The 16,529-nt window shown below is 41.4% G+C and overlaps 1 protein-coding gene across 2 annotated transcripts in view; it reads right to left on the bottom strand.

Moving 5' to 3' along the window:
• The window catches only part of ACO1 (aconitase 1), a 72,941-nt gene that overhangs the window by 43,634 nt on the left and 12,778 nt on the right, over positions 1 to 16,529 (bottom strand). The window contains exons 2-4 of one of the 2 annotated variants that reach the window (XM_010354446.2): positions 7,670 to 7,788; positions 5,836 to 6,004; positions 4,304 to 4,441 (exon numbers count right to left, since the gene is read on the bottom strand). In XM_010354446.2, coding sequence (XP_010352748.1) covers positions 4,304 to 4,441; positions 5,836 to 6,004; positions 7,670 to 7,766 — 404 coding nt within the window. In that variant the 5' untranslated portion in view covers positions 7,767 to 7,788. Of the gene's footprint in view, positions 1 to 4,303; positions 4,442 to 5,074; positions 5,170 to 5,835; positions 6,005 to 7,669; positions 7,789 to 16,529 lie in introns of those variants that run through there. The other variant, XM_030920286.1, reaches the window with a different exon arrangement.

Raw genomic sequence — 16,529 nt, 5'->3', positions numbered from 1 at the left:
TTTTGAGTCAATAGAGTTTAGACATGAAAACTGTATTACAATTCTGTCTCTACCTGTACTTTCACCTTCTAGGCGAGCGAAATGAAGGTAAACTCATCAACATTAACGAAAGTCTCCAAGAAAGATGAAATTAGGCATGAATTTATGGCTACTTTCATAACTTCTGAAGTGGGTCTTTATCCTATCTCAAACAGGATAACATTTTACGCATATATTTTAAACTCTTCCATTTGAAACCAAAACATTAAATGAGTTCACGTGATTTAGAAAAAAAGGAAGGTGGGGGAAGACACATTGCCTTAGGAGAGGTTCAGAGTCCAAAGGAAAGGGAAGAGCTGGTGAGTACATGGTCTGTTCCAAGAACCACCAATCAATTCAGGGGACAAAGTAGATTTCTCTTTATCCTGAATTTATCTGGTTTGGATGTTAGCAATATTAACTGGAGAAAGACCATTTTCTAAATTTATTTTGAGGCTGCCTGGAACTCAGTTACATCCCCAGAGAAGCAAATAAAGGTGTTTTTGTTTCCCTTTGAGTGATTTCATATTTTTAAATGACTTAATTATAAAAATAATAGCTTCTTATTAGGAAAATGAAGACAGTTACAATGCCGGAGATAACTGCTTTGCAACTTGGCACCCTTTCCAATCTTTTAATTCCTGCATCATTTTCCATGTAGCTTATGTCACTCTACATATGCAGTGTAGCATCTGGCTCATTCAGCTACAATGTGATCATGTTCCAAGTGTTATTAAAGACTTCATAAAACTCTAAAGGTTACCTAATGATTCACTTCAGGGGTATACCATAATTTAATAAGCCATTTTTTGTTGGACATTTAGAATGTTTCTAGGCTTCATTTATAAATAATACTTTAATAAACATTATTGGCCATTAAGTTTTCTCTGAAGTCAGCTATTCAGATTAGCTAGATGTAGTGGCACATGCCTGTGATCACAGCTACTCAGAAGGCTGAAGTGTGAGGATTGCTTAAGCCCAGGAGGCAAGGCTGCACTGAACTGTGATCACGTCACCCTGGTCTAGGGAACAGAGACCCTGTCTCAAAAAATAGATAAATAAATAAATGATATAAAAGGTATGCTTGGAAGTAGAAATTCCAGGACAAAGGATACAGAAATTTCTAAGGTCTTAACATATACTGCTTTAATCCTCATTTCTAATTTATAGTGCTATCAGCAGTGTATAAAACTGTCTCCCTTATAACACCTTCATAATTAATGTTTATTTTCTAATGTCAACTATATCGGTAAGAAAATGACATCTCAAATATTTACTTTTTTATTACTTGTGAGATTGAAAAGCCTTTGTATACTGTTTACTACCATCTGCCTTTCCTTTTATTATGAAATGTCCACTTCCCTTTGCCCATTTATCTTCAGGGACGTATTATTTTCCTAAATGGATTACAGATACTCCATTTATTAAGTATATTAACAGTTTGCCATATTTTTCAAGTTATTTTCTCTTAACTTTGAAGTAACTAAATCTATAGCTGTTTTCCTTTTTTTGTTTCATTCGTTGCTTCTAAATTTAGTCTCATCAAGACATCTGATACACATAGATTTCCTTCTAAAACTTTTAAACATTCATAAGAACTGCTCCCTCCACTAATCAGTTTCTAGCCCTGTATATGGAAAAGTTATTTCTTTTCCCACTGATGGTTGTTTTGACAACTTTAGGTAGTCATACTTCTAGGTTAAGATAATAGCCTCTTAAAAATACCTGATTGCCCTCCTTGTATCAAAACTCTTGTTCTGTTATCTTGCAGTTACTTCCACTGAAGATGGGTGAACTATATTTCCCCATCCCAGCTTTGGGCTCAACCCTGTGATTTGCTTTGATCAGTGGCACCGTGAACAGAAGTGATGCTGTGCTGGTCCTTAGTTACGCCTTAGAGATATTGTGTGTTTCTACTTGCCCACTTGAGTCTCTGTGGTCACAAGACAGCGGCTTTCTCCTTTAGCCTGGACCCCAAAAGAAACACACATGGAACAGAGTTGTCCCGGCTCCCCCGCAGATGTATGGTTCAGTGTAAGCTGCCAACCTGACTACTGCAGCACAAAGCAGAGCTGCCCAACTGTGCTCACCTAGGTCAGCTGACCTCCCAGAAAACTAGAAGACGTGTAAGAAATAAATTCTGATTGTTGCCTGCTGCTGAGATTCTGGGGTTATACAGCAATAGCTGATTGTTTTACACCTATCTCTACATTGAAATCTTCATGGTTTTGGCTGGTATAAATTCTGCCTTTTGGAGAAAAGGACAAATGGTAGAGTTTCTTCTGACTTCAGTCCCATCTGTCGATTACCATTTTGATCCAAAGGGCAAAGATGACTAGATTGTTGTTTTTTTTCTTTTTCAAGTTTAACTTCATCAGGTACTCTTTGTTTTTTGAGACGGAGTCTCGCTCTGTTGCCCAGGCTGGAGTGCAGTCATGCTATCTCAGCTCACTGCAAGCTCCGCCTCCCAGGTTCATGCCATTCTCCTGCCTCAGCCTCCCAAGTAGCTGGGACTACAGGCACCCGCCACCTCGCCCGGCTAATTTTTTTGTATTTTCAGTAGAGATGGGGTTTCACCGTGTTCGCCAGGATGGTCTTGATCTGACCTCGTGATCCACCCGCCTTGGCCTCCCAAAGTGATGGGATTACAGGCGTGAGTCACCATGTCCGGCCATCAGGTACTTTTATAGGCCCTATCAAATCACTAAGTGCTTCTCTTAGATTCTATTTTCTATGCCTTTTTGTATATCTTACAAAAGACTGGGGCTATATAACAATGTTTAACATCCTGATGCCATTTTAACCCAAAGACTCACTCCCAACATGTCCAACTTAAAGCAAAGGCTTTTAGAGAGTGAGATTTAGGGATTAAAGCTCATTAAAATAAACTGAGTCAGGAAAATTGACCATTACTACTTGGCTCCTAATCTCACAAAACTTAGTCATCTCTTCAATGGGCTAGGATTACAAATGGTACATATATTTTGATTAAGAAGTATTCACTTTTAAAGTTTGTTAAGAGGCCAGGCCTAAGTTGCTAGTTCACTACATATTCACATGTTCAGTTCTCTTCTTTGTAAAACATTTTCTTTATTAAGTTTTTTTTTTTTTTTTTTTTTTAAGACAAGGTCTTGCTCTGTCACCCAACTGGTATGCACCGCCTAACCTCCTGGGCTCAGGTGATCCTCCTACCTCAGCCTCCTAAGTAGCCGGGACCACACAGGCACACACCACCACACATGGCTAATTTTTAAAAAGTTATTTGTAGAGATGTGGTCTTCCTAAGTTGTCCAGGCTGGTATCAAACTCTTAGGCTCAAGCGATCCTCCTGCCTCAGCCTTCCAAAGTGCTGGGATTACAGGAATGAGCCACTGCACGTGGCCAATGAAGACATTTTAATATGCACACCTTTGGATGCCAAGGATGTGGGGATGGATTTAAAAAAACAAAAACCTATCCTCAGAGTTGTTTAGTTTTTCCCCACCTAAAGGTGTTATAGACCATTAGGTGTCTATATTCAAGCTTACTAAGATTTTCACTAAATTGAAGAATAATTTCAAGGTCACTCAGTTTAGGATATTAAATGCCTATTTATCTGCTCAGCTCTTGCATTCAGGGAGCTGAGAATCTATTTACCAAGGCAACTCAAGTGACAATTTCCCTTCAAGGACTATAGGCCCACTCAGGACACTAAATCATCTGGCAAACTGAAGAACAGGGAGCTTCGTAGGCTGGAAAGTAAAGGATTCTTAACAGAATAAGATATAAGCTGGCCTTAAAGGACAGGTAAGATTTGGCAGGAAGAGAGAAGAGGATATCCCAAACAAAAGAAGAAACACAGAGAAAGAAAGGGATAGGCATTATGGAAACCCACGTGGAGAGGCAGAGATTGCTAGATATGCAACAGTTACTTGGGATCAAAAAAGGAATAAGGTTCCAGTGGATGAAAAAGCTCAAACATATACTTGCATTGACATATACTTGTGTTGACAAGCTCTCAAGGCAGAACTTCATGTGGGTGTGTTTTCACCCCGACTTCAAGCCAGATTCAAATGCAGGCTGCTCCCACCCAAGAAGTAAAAACAAATAAAAAAAGATTAAAAAAAAATCCACCCACTCTTCCCCCTAAAACATCTTTACTGCAAAATCCATATGAAGTTTAAGTTTTTCAGAAGATATCTTTTAAAGATTTTCTTCTTTAACTACATATACACATTTTAAAAAGATTCGTATTCAAAGACTTTGCACAAAGCAGAACACTCAGGTATTTGTTTTAATCGCTCACCTTCTGTTGAAATCAACCTGGATGGAATGATCTATTACAAGATCAGCAGGACAGACAGGGTTTATTTTCTCTGGATCTCCTCCTAACTTTTTCACAGCATCACGCATTGCAGCAAAGTCAACCACAGCGGGCACACCCCTAAGAGAAGAAAGAGAATAACGCAGAAAATAAGCCTTAAATGTGTGTAACTGGATTTTTCACCTTTTGCCTCCATTGATAATATTGACAAGGCCTTCCCTCATCAGAGGAGCTAACAATGGGTGAGACTTAGAAAAGTGAAAGTTTCTAAGCATATTTCCTCAGGCAGAAATCACATAGATAGTAAGTACCATGACTGGGTGGTCTCTCTATGTACAATGTTATCACTGTATTAAATGTAATAACAGCTATGGTCTAAATAGAGCAACGATGGGAAAGCTGGCACTTAACAACTCTGGAACTCTTACTGCTATGAGTGCTTCCCATTCACATGGTGGCTAGACAAAGACCTGGAGAAGACATTCAGATCACACCTTCAACTTCGACCAGATTTCAAGGAATGGATATAATTCAGAAAAGTTGGCTGTGAATCAAATTCATGTTAAATGAATCTTTCTCTCTTTTTTGCTTAAAAGTATAACGCTTTGGTGCTCTTCCTCTAGAAAAATGAAATTGGGTCTCTAGAAGCAATAAAACAACATCACTTAAAAATGGAAATGTAGTATCTCAACAAAGATGCTGCAATGGGGAGCAAGGATACCTAAAAATAGCAGGATGAGAACTCAGGCTTACCAGTTATGGTCAAGATTTGTGATGTGAGCTACAACATCTCCCCTTGGCAGACAGCACATCAGTGTTTCAAGTACAAGTGTCTGACACCTGGTTTCCTGGGCAATACAATGTGGGAGAGAAAAGATTCCAAGATGGCTCTATTCCATGCTATTTCTTTCTTTCTTTTTTTTTTTTCTGAGATGGAGTCTCGCTCTGTCGCCCAGGCTGGAGTACAGTGGCGCGATCTCGGCTCACTGCAAGCTCCGCCTCCTGGGTTCACACCATTCTCCTGCCTCAGCCTCCTGAGTGGCTGGGACTACAGGCGCCCGCCACCACGCCCGGCTAATTTTTTTGTATTTTTAGTAGAGATGGGGTTTCACTGTGTTAGGCAGGATGGTCTCGATCTCCTGACCTTGTGATCTGCCCGCCTCAGCCTCCCAAAGCGCTGGGATTACAGGTGTGAGCCACCGCGCCCGGCCCTCCATGCTATTTCTTTGACCTTTCTCTAGAATACTCAGGACTAGGATCTTTAAGAGCAAGGATAATGACCCTTGCCATTAGAAAAGGTGGGGTGTCTCAGTTTGTCTGAGACAATCCTGGTTTCCTCTTGCTGCTGGGGGCAATGACCCCCCCCTTAGCTTTCAAAAGTGTCTGGATATGGGTATATGGGTAATAAATTATATAAGTCATTGCACAGTGTGTTCGTTTGTTTAAAAGAAAACTTTTTTGAAAGGCTAATGAGCAAGGCAGAGAAGAGGAGAGTGAAGTGACATTAGGCTCACGTAAAGTCCTGCAGGATGACACGAGCAGGCTTAAATGGCACTTCTATGTTCTCATGCTGCATGACATTCCAGTGTAGAATATTTTCAATATCGTGCTTCTTCACCAAAAACCCATCACAATTCCGAATGGCCGCTTCCAGAAGAACTCTGATGGAAAATGGTAAGCGCCCTAAGAGTTAAGGAGAAAGCATGACAAAATAAACAAAACCCGTGAGACAACTTAAGAGCGCTCTTTAAGGCCGATCTCTATATAAAGTTGATACGAGGCATCAGACTATTCTTCCACAAGTAAAGAGGGTAAAGTGACCAACAGTTTAAAATACATGGATATTTAAAGGGTTGAAGAGATATTCAGGGCTGGGCATGGTGGCTCATGCCTGTAATCCCAGCACTGTGGGAGGCTGAGGTGGGCAGATCACGGGGTCAAGAGATCAAGACCATCCTGGCCAACATGGTGAAACTCCATCTCTACTGAAAGTACAAAACTTAGCTGGGCATAGTGGCGTGTGCCTGTAGTCCCGGCTACTGGGAAGGCTGAGGCAAGAGAATTGCTTGAACCCAGGAGGCAGAGGTTGCAGTGAGCTGAGATCCACGCCACTGCACTCCAGCCTGGTGACAGAGCGAGACTCTGTTTCAAAAAAAAAGAGATATTCAGTAGTAGAAGACACCACAGACAAGGCCAAAATAAAACATTATTCTTTGGTATTAAATGGTTGTCTTATCTTGGATTCCAACAACAGAAAGTTTCCGTTAAGTCATCCCATCTCACCATCAGTCTAGATTTTTATTGTATTACATATTTTGTTTGTTTTTGAGACAGGGTCTCACTCTATCACCCAGACTGGAGTGTAGTGGTGTGATCACAGTTCACTGCAGCCTCAAACTCCCTGGCTCAAGTGATTCTCCCACCTCAGCCTCCTAAATACCTGGGACTATAGGTAAGCACCACCACACCCAGCTAAATTTTTTGTATTTTTTATGGAGACAGGGTTTCACTATGTTGCCCAGGCTAGTCTTGAGCTCCTGGACTCAAGGGATTGCCTGCTTTGGCCTCCTGAAGTGCAGGGATTACAGGCATGAGCCACCACACCCAGCCTATGTTAAATGTTAACAAGTAACATATATTTATACATGTACATATACACAGAGGAATAGTTCTTATGAAAACTAATGCTCAAGAAATGAGAAAATAACCCCTTTACAATTGCTGTATTTAAGACCAAAGTATATGCACATACATCTTTCAAAGGAAACAAAACCCTAAACCCTATGCAGCATAGCCAGTGGTAACTGGAGTTCCTACAATAAAACAATATTAATTCATGAGAAAAATGGTTTTGTTTACTTATAAAAGTTCCATTTTGATATGTGAAAATTGCTAAGCAATACTATCTGGAAATGTTATCTGGAAAAGACAGTGCAAAGGCAGAAAAGGGATGGAATTTGGAAGAAAAAAGACTGTGTTCTTGTCCTGCTTGTCTACAACCCACATACTTGTGATCTGAACATGTGTCATTGATTCTTGGGCCTTAGCTTCCTCAGGACCTCTTATATTTTATAAACATGACCCCAAAGGGTTGTTATTCAGATTAAACGATATGATACAAATGTATACTCTATAAAGTGTTATATAAATGTTAAATGTATGTAATCATTATTACCTACTTAAATTTGACTAATGTAGGAAAGGCATGTGTGTGCTTGTGCACTTAACCCAAGAGCATTCAACCATTCTCTGCTATTCCCTCTTCAAACTCTCCTGAAGTATAATTAATTACATAGCCTAATCATTGTGCAAATGAAATTCCAATTGCTATCATAGCCATGTACGTACCATATCTTGGATCCTCCAATTTATTCAAATTGAAGAATTTCTTTCCTGGTTGTACAGGATCCAGCGGCTCAGCAAGGTGTGCAAATGGGTTGCTCATGATGACTGATGGCCACGTATTCCTGAAAAGAAAAGAGAACATTTAAACTCTTCTTTTGAAGCTGGACCTCATTTATACTGACAAGCATTTACCTTTTTCAACAATTTCAGTACACGTTCACTTAAAGAAATCATTTATTATCTTTTTGAAGTAGGAGGATAGTGGAAGGTAAATGAATACAAGAATGATATTCTTAGCAAGTAAAATGGGCTTGTGTAAAGTTACTGTGAAAGCTAGCCTTCACCTCTCAAGACAGCATAAAAACCCAAACTTCTTTTGTCTTATTTCTACAACTTTCCAACATTCTTCCACTGGCAGGAAAAAGTGAAATGAAGGACACATCTCATGGTCAATCTTGAATATATGAACAGACCTCTAAGGTGGTCTCATGTCCTGCATGGCAAGAGGTTACAAGCCCATAGCAGGTGACATTATGCAATTGTATAAAACTTGAACTTTGGAAGTGGGGAGTTAAGAGCAGTTGTTTTCTGGTACTGTCCTGTGAATTTCCTGTTGTAACAATCTCTGCAGCATTTTGAATATACTTGAATGTCATAGTTAGAAGTCTTCCCAACTCATTTTTGCAGATGGTGGCAATGGTGCATTGACATCGGGGAATGTTTAAAGCAAGGGTCCCCAAGTCCCAGGTGGCAGACCAGTATCAGTCTGTGACCTGTTAGGAGCCAGGCCACACAGTAGGAGGTGAGCAGCGGGCAGGTGATGTAGCATTAAGGCCTGAGCTCACCTCCCATCAGATCACTAGATTCTCATTGGAGCGCAAACCCTATTGTGAACTGCGCATGCGAATCTAACTAATGCCCAACAATCTGAGGTAAGGTGGAACAGAACAGTTTCATCCCGAAACCATCCCCTACCCACAATCCATGGAAAACTTGTCTTCTATGAAACCGGTTCCTGGTGCCAAAAGGTTGGGGACTGCTGGTGCCACTCGTGTCCGTGTGAAGAGACCACCAAACAGGCTTTGTGTGAGCAACAAGGCTGTTTATTTCACCTGGGTGCAGGGGGGCTGAGTCCAAAAAGAGAGTCAGCGTACATCCAGATGTGTATGTGCAGGTAACAGGGGATATGATGGCTTAGCTTTGGCTCAGAGGCCTGACAGTTGGTTTAAAGTACACTATGATGGCATAAAGGCCCCAACTCCCCAGATGGGTTTGGAGGGGGACCCTCTACCCCAGCTCTGGGCAGTTCTCATGTATCTTTTTATAAACAAGGGAAGATGCCATTCTTTTCACCATATGGAAAAATGGCTATTTCAAATCATTTAACTATCCATCTTAGAGCAAAACACACTGGGGCGGGAGTCAGAAGGCTTGCTTTCTGGTCCTACCTCTTGGGCAAAAAATTCTTGTATCAATCGATTCCTCAACATTCTTAATTTTAGGATACATTAGAATAGCTAACATTTCCCTGTTTAATCCCAGGGTTTTTATAAGTAAATATTTAAATATTCAACATGTTTATGAAATGACTGATATAAAATAATATATAACTGTAAAATGAAAAAAAAAAAAACCCACCATGGATAAAGGAAAGGACTGAGAGGATAAAAGGTTGGAAGTGTGCTTTGTCTCTATAGACAGGCCCCTATCCTCACAGGACACAAAAGGGACTGGGCTTCTTTTAAGAGGCCTGGGACCTAGAAATCAGGACTAGGAGGAAAGCTTAGTTTTTACTATGTTTCTTTTAGTATTGTTTGCATTTTTAACTATGTACACACTCAACTTTAAAAAAAATAGCGCCGGGCGCGGTGGCTCAAGCCTGTAATCCCAGCACTTTGGGAGGCCGAGACGGGCGGATCACGAGGTCAGGAGATCGAGACCATCCTGGCTAACACGGTGAAACCCCGTCTCTACTAAAAAAATACAAAAAAAGCTAGCCGGGCGAGGAGGCGGGCGCCTGTAGTCCCAGCTACTTGGGAGGCTGAGGCAGGAGAATGGCGTGAACCCGGGAGGCGGAGCTTGCAGTGAGCTGAGATCTGGCCACTGCACTCCAGCTCGGGCGACAGAGCAAGACTCTGTCTCAAAAAAAAAAAAAAAAAAAAAAAAAAAAAAGCTAAAAATTTAAAATAAATAGACATTTGCACATCTCCTTTGGCCAAAGTCTGGTAGGTAGTAGGTAGTTCTGGGGAGAAGCAGTTGATTGAGAAGCAGCCTGTGTCTTCCTGGATTGCTAGTGCAGGAGGTGAGAGGACATGCCACAGGTAACGGTAACGGGCGCAAGACACTGAAGAGGAGACAGCCAGGCTGTTTGCCCAGCACCTCTTTCCTGGGAACTGCTTCTCCCACCTAGTCTCACATGCTGTATGCAGCAGCTGCCATTTGGTGGGAGAGAGGAAAGGTGTCTGACCCAATCTGGCCCAATCAACTTCCTTCTCTGGGCGTTCTGGAACTGAAACTAAAGAATGGGCAGCAAAGGCTACTGGAATACACTGTAACTGTGTTTACAAAAGTATGTACCTTAGGCCATCTGCATTAGAATTATCCAGGAATCTTTCTTGTTAAAAATATAGATTCCTGAGTATCCCCTCCCCACCCACTGAACCTGTTCAAGCGTCTAGGTGATTCCAACACACGTTCAGCTTGAGAATCATTGGTTGGCACTGTGGAGTGTTACCAGGTGAGGCACTTAACACTTAATTCAAGAAGCAGAGAGGCAGCACAGAAGATACCGAAAAAGGGAGGGCACATTCTAAAACAGGAGTCACAATCAAAATGCCTCCAGGGCTCAGGAAGAGACCTGTGCACGTGAGGCAGGCTGCACAGGGACTAAAGAGCCTGGGTGATCTGTGCCCACCTAAGGGGGGCAGAGGCCACCTGGCTCCAGCCGAGAGGGTATGAAGGAATGCTTGCCCAGTGTTGAGAGATCATCTAATTTTCCAAGTCAGACTGGTAATCCAGATTTTTATATGAACTCTTGACTTATAAAAGTTGGCAACTAATTTTTTCTAAACTGTGTGGGTCTGTGGCATGATGGCAAAACCAAACACACCTGTGGGCCCTGTTCTACCAGCAGTGACAGGGTAAGCAGGCGAGCAAGTGCATGGCAGAAACTGAAACGGCTATTAGGACTGTTTTGGGAGGGAAGATGGTGGCTTTAGTTTTTGAGGTGAGAGTGCATGTAAGATAAAGTGCCACACAAATTCAAGAGATTTGTGACTAATTCTCACTCAACGAGCAGCCAATCAGGAGGGGGGAAAGCCCTGTAAACAAGAAACCTGCTAGCCTGTCCGCAGAAGGAGAAGTCTACAAATCTGTGGGCTCAGAAAATGAAACTAGTAATTCCACTGGTTGAAATTCCGAATATATTTAAAAAGGCAACAGTGCTACTCTACCTTTCATTTGTCACCCATGCTATACTCCCCAGACTTACCTTTTCCATCCTCAAACAGTAGCAACGGCAACAATAAAACTGCTATTTTCCTGCCTGGAAAAACAGAAGACTATCTCCACAGAAGCCAGAGTCTCTGCAGGCAGGGGAAGCTGTGGGAAACGCACACGGGACTGAGCAAGGTGGGCCAATCACCTCTTTAAATGGCCTTAAGTGTCTGAATCATCCTATCTCTGTGTCGAGTCCTAAAGGAGCCAGATGTCCCAAGTCTGCCAAAATTTTTGGCAGTTGTTTATTTGTACCCATATTTGCCATTATGCAGTGGGGACCAAATGTGTCAACTTACTTCCCTGTAGCTACAAATGTCTGGGCCATAACACAAGAAGCCTCACATGATTCCTGCTACTCCCACCACCCTACAAAGTCAGCTGGTATTTTACAATGGATATAGTGACCAATATGTTGGCTCTTGGAGAAAATGGCTTGTTTTAAAGTGTACTACCATCTGCCTCCCTTTATCCTTGGAAGCTAGATAACTGTCTAGTTTCACTATATTAAGGAAGTAAATTCTATCTGCGGAAGGGAAGAGAAGAACCAGTTAGTTATACCAGCACATGCCAAGTGCTTTACACCGTCTTCTCTACCTGGCAACATCTCCATAAATGAAATCATATCATTATTCCCATTTTACAGATGAGGATACTGCAGCTCAGAGGGATGAAAAACCTTGCCTAACAGCATACACCAAGTAAGAGGCAGAGCTAGGTTTCAAACCCTGGCTCTTTCTGCCACCCTACACCACCTCACTACATGCAGCCACCCTGCTCTGACAATGCCACTGTTGGAGGTCACCCGCCAGCCCCTAAAGCTGGGAAAGTCATGGCAATCCTCGCACAAGAGACTCAGTTTCGAATACTGCAGTTGCCTTTACTTCTTTCCAGGGGGCCCCCTTGCAATCAGGTCTGAGCCAGGCACTGTCACCTGTCTCCTGCCACTTTGTGCTGAGCCACAGGTCAGTAGAAAGTAACAGCAGCTCCATTTGGGCAACCAAAGACTAACTTTGTTTGGAAAACAGGCCCTCCATACAAGCCTAGAAGACTCTGGAATTTGGAGCCACTTTAAGGTTCCACCCATACTATCACTCGTCTCAAATCTCCTGGTTTAGTAACTCCAAGAGAAAGCCAAAAACAATCATGTTTCAAAGAGGTGTGAGAAGAAAGATCTTTGGCTGGGTAATGGGTTTAGATCCAGAGAAGAATCCAGGCATCATGCCTCCTATGCCTGCCTTTCCCTGGCCAGACACTCATCCCATCCCTAACCCTTGAGTATTATCACTGATCCTTCAGGCTCCAAAAATAACCCCAACATCTGGGGTTTCATCTAGGAACGCCACCATTGGCCAGGAAGCCCTCCCTATGTCCCACATCCACATAAAGCACAGGTCCCACTGCTTCAATTCCTTTCTTATCTCCCACTCTCTCCTCCTGCTGCTTTGTTCTTGGCTCTTTTCTGTTTTATCTGATCTTCATTCAACAATAAAGGATAAGAATGAACAAACGAAGACAGTTAATGTGGATTTTTTTGGAGGTGGCAGAGTATCTAGATATATACAGTGTTTTTCTTTTTCGAAAGAGGAAAGAGTTAGCATATATCACACCATTTGGGGTTGCTGCTTTCTTTGTTCTATAGAATGAGATGATACTGCATGGTGGCAAGAAGAAAAAAGAAAAAAAAAAGGAAGGAAGGAATGGGAAATAGTATCTTTTAAGGTACAAGGTGGGAGCAATTATTCAGAACTTCTCCCTCCGGGACGCTTGTCAGAATGCTGAGGATGGCTGAACACTTGTTCCTGGCCACCGAATCAAGTAAGACAGATGAACAGTTCTTATACAAAAGGAATAAAAACGGAGCTACTGTATCTGAAACCCTTGACTGCATGTAGTTCACATTCTGAAAGTCAAGATAATTATTTGGTAGAGAAACAGTGTCTTTCAAAGCTAACCCATCCTGAAATACTAGCTGGGTGACTTGTACAGGGTCATGATTAGCACAGGTACACTCTATGCATGCAAGAGTAGGGGTAGGCGTGGACGGTCTGAACACCAGATTTTTAAAGTAGGTCACTAAAAAAAAACAAATATTAGGCAAAGGCAGGCAGAACTAGGGTAAGACATTTAATAAATAAGTCATGCTCCCAGTAAAAGGTTGGGAGGAGTGAAGAGCTGGGGTTCTTCCCCAACCACAGTCTTGCTACCAACTGACCTCTGGCTCTATTGAGGACACTTGCAGGTGCCTTGGTGTGGCGCCTTTTGTGCATACATGGCATGGCACTAAGGCATGGCACCAACCTGTCACCATTCCCTAGGGACACCTTAACCTTAGGTGCTAAGGAGGTAATGAGACAGAGAATGTTGAGTTTTTGGTAAAGAACCTTAGCAATCATATAGCATTCCCCCGAGGAAGACAGAGAGGTCCTGAAAAGCAACTGACTGCCTAGGGTCACAGGACTCATTAGTGGGAAAACCAGGGGAAAAAAAAAAATACAACTGAGTTTCCCTCCAATAAAATGCAAATTTCCCTCGGGAAAAAAAAAAAAAGCTTAAAATCTTTCATAGGTAGAGTTGAAAAAAGTACTACTTAGGTGTATCACAGTCTTTTGGTGCTTCTGTGATGTTAGTTCTATCATCACTCACTAAAACTTCCATGTGTTTCAGAATTGCAGAGAACTGACAGCTAAACTTTGGAAAAACAACTTAAGTTTAGGTTTTTGATGATCTGCCCTGGGTGCCACTTTTTTCCGAAAAACACAGTAAGGGCAAATCAATTTTACTGACACAATATTGAATATACAATCCCTTACTCAGATTCAAGATAAAAAACGTTAGTAAAGGTTCACATTAAAGGATATGAGAATTTTAAAGTTGCAAAATAATATATATATGTATATACTAGATCTGATTTAAGTGAAAAAAAAAAATTCAAGACCATTAGTGTATAGTCATTCATACACACACACCATTGCATATGCAAATGTGCAAAAAAGAAAGACATAAAGTTAACATGGATTACAAATAGAATAACACATTGTATATAAGGGAGACTTTAGCTTTCTATGTTTTATACCCCTGTATTATTCAAATTCTATTTTTGATAAGCATGCATTCATTTACTACTTCTTAAAACACTGGAGCAGTCATTTAAACTTTGTACATAAATACCTATATTAGCATCTCTATAAAATGAGAACTTGACTTCAGCAATAACCTTTGAAAGAAAGATAGAATTGTTCATAAAGTTCCTGGAACTACAAATGCAGGTCTTTCTTTAATAATGACTGGTGAAGATGTATTTAAATTTATGACTATAACTCCAGATAAAGTCCACTTTGCTCCCCTCAATATGTTCTTTGATATCTACCAACAGAGAGAAAGAGCTGTGAAGAGAATCCCTGAATGGCTCAAATTTAGCCTTAGATGAACAGTGCCACACCTCATTTGAGTCAAACAGGCTAATCCAAGTGGGGCCTTCCCTTCCCACCCCATCCCCAGCTCCCTTTCCAATCTCAGCAGGATACCAAATTGGTTACTGAACCACATCTTCTTGGGTAGTGACAACTTTAAAAAATATTACACTAAGAAATAGATATGGCCAGGCACAGTGGCTCACGCCTGTAATCGCAGCACTTTAGGAGGTCGAGATGGGCGGATCACCTCAGGTCAGGAGTTCGAGACCAGCCTGGCCAATGTGGTGAAATTCTCTCTCTACTAAAAGTACAAAAATTAGCCGGGTATGGCAGCATACACCTGTAGTCCCAGCTACTCGGGAGGCTGAGGCAGAAGAATTATTCAAACTCGGCAGGCAGAGGTTGCAGTGAGCCAAGATCACGCCATTGCACTCCAGCCTGGATGACAGAGCGAGACTCCATCTCAAGAAAAAAAAAAGAAAAAGAAAGAAAGAAAAAAAGAAATTGATGCTCACTGTAGAAACAACAGAAAATGCAGGTGAGCAAAAAGAACAAAATCAAATCCTTTGTAATATCATGATTTAGAGTTTCATTTACCATAACTTTTAAATGCATTTGAATTTTTCAAAAAAAAAATGGACTAGACCTCACATTGTTTTGCAAATTGCTTTTTTTCCACTCAACAATAAACCTCAAATATCTTAATAGGACAATCGTGTGATTTTTACAGCACTTTTAACTATACCATAAACATCTATCCTTTAGATATATAACAATTTCCCTATTACTAAAATACTTAGGTTGTTTCCAAGTACTAGCATTCAAACAATGATGCCTTGTATACTCACATCGTTAGTAGGTCCTTAAATCACTTCTTTTAAACAAATTTCTAGCTTTCAGTTCCTAGAAGAGAGCTGAGTGAAAGGATCTGCACATCACCAGGATGCCTGGAAAAGGCTGTACCAATTTTACGACCCTTCTCTGAGGCAGTGAGCGGAGGTACTCAAACCAGGCAACCAAATTCATATTTACCGTTTGCTAAGTTGAGACATTAAAAAGCCAATCTTGGCATTTCTTTAATAGTTAGTTAAATTGAGTAATTTTCCATCTGTCTGTTAGACATCTAAATTTCTTCTTTTGTAAACTGCCTGTCTGCCAAACAGGTCAAACTGAGTAACACTAAGATGACCTCTGCTGATCAAATGTTCTCATCTCCAAGGGGACTTAACTGAGCTATTAATGTGGATGTCTCAGTTCTGTAACTCTGGAGAGACCGAAACTGTCTTTGGCCTCTACTTGGTCTTGAGATATGGTCTACAACATTTCCCTTTATGTGAATGACAAACAGCCCTAAAATCTGTCGACAATTTGACCCCATGCTTGGGTGCACTGTGAGCCTAGTGAACTATAGCAAAGAAAGGGGATGATTATCTTAAATCATGGACAAAATCCTATTTGGGGCAGTACATTTTGCTCATGAGTAACTCTACATTAAAATTTAAATATTAGGTTGGCAGCTATTTTCTTTCAGCATTTAGAAATATCAATTTGGGTTGACGCAGTGGCTCATGCCTGTAATCCCAGCAATTTGGGAGGCCAGCGTGGGTGGATTGCTTGAGCCCAGGAGTTTGAGACCAGCCTGGGCAATATAGCAAGACCATGTCTCTACAAAAAAGTGAAAAAACTAGCCAGTCATGGTGTCCCACACCTGTAGTCCCAGCTACTCGGGAGGCTGAGGTGGGAGGATCGCTGGAGCCTGGAAGATTGAGGCTGCAGTGAGCTGTGATTGTGCCACTCCACTGCATTCCAGTCTAGGTAACAGAGCAAGACTGTCAAAAAAGAAAAAAGAAAAGAAAAGAAAAGAAAAAAGAAAAAAAAGAAATTCCGAACCCTGGCAGCAATCCTTGCAAACAGGTTTTGTGAGGGAGACTGCACATAGCATATGGATAGAT

The sequence above is a fragment of the Rhinopithecus roxellana genome, chromosome 16 (genome assembly GCF_007565055.1).
Source record: "Rhinopithecus roxellana isolate Shanxi Qingling chromosome 16, ASM756505v1, whole genome shotgun sequence".
Lineage (NCBI taxonomy): Eukaryota > Metazoa > Chordata > Mammalia > Primates > Cercopithecidae > Rhinopithecus > Rhinopithecus roxellana.
The sequence above is the reverse complement of the archived record's forward strand: the minus strand, read 5'-3'. Positions and strand labels throughout refer to the sequence as shown.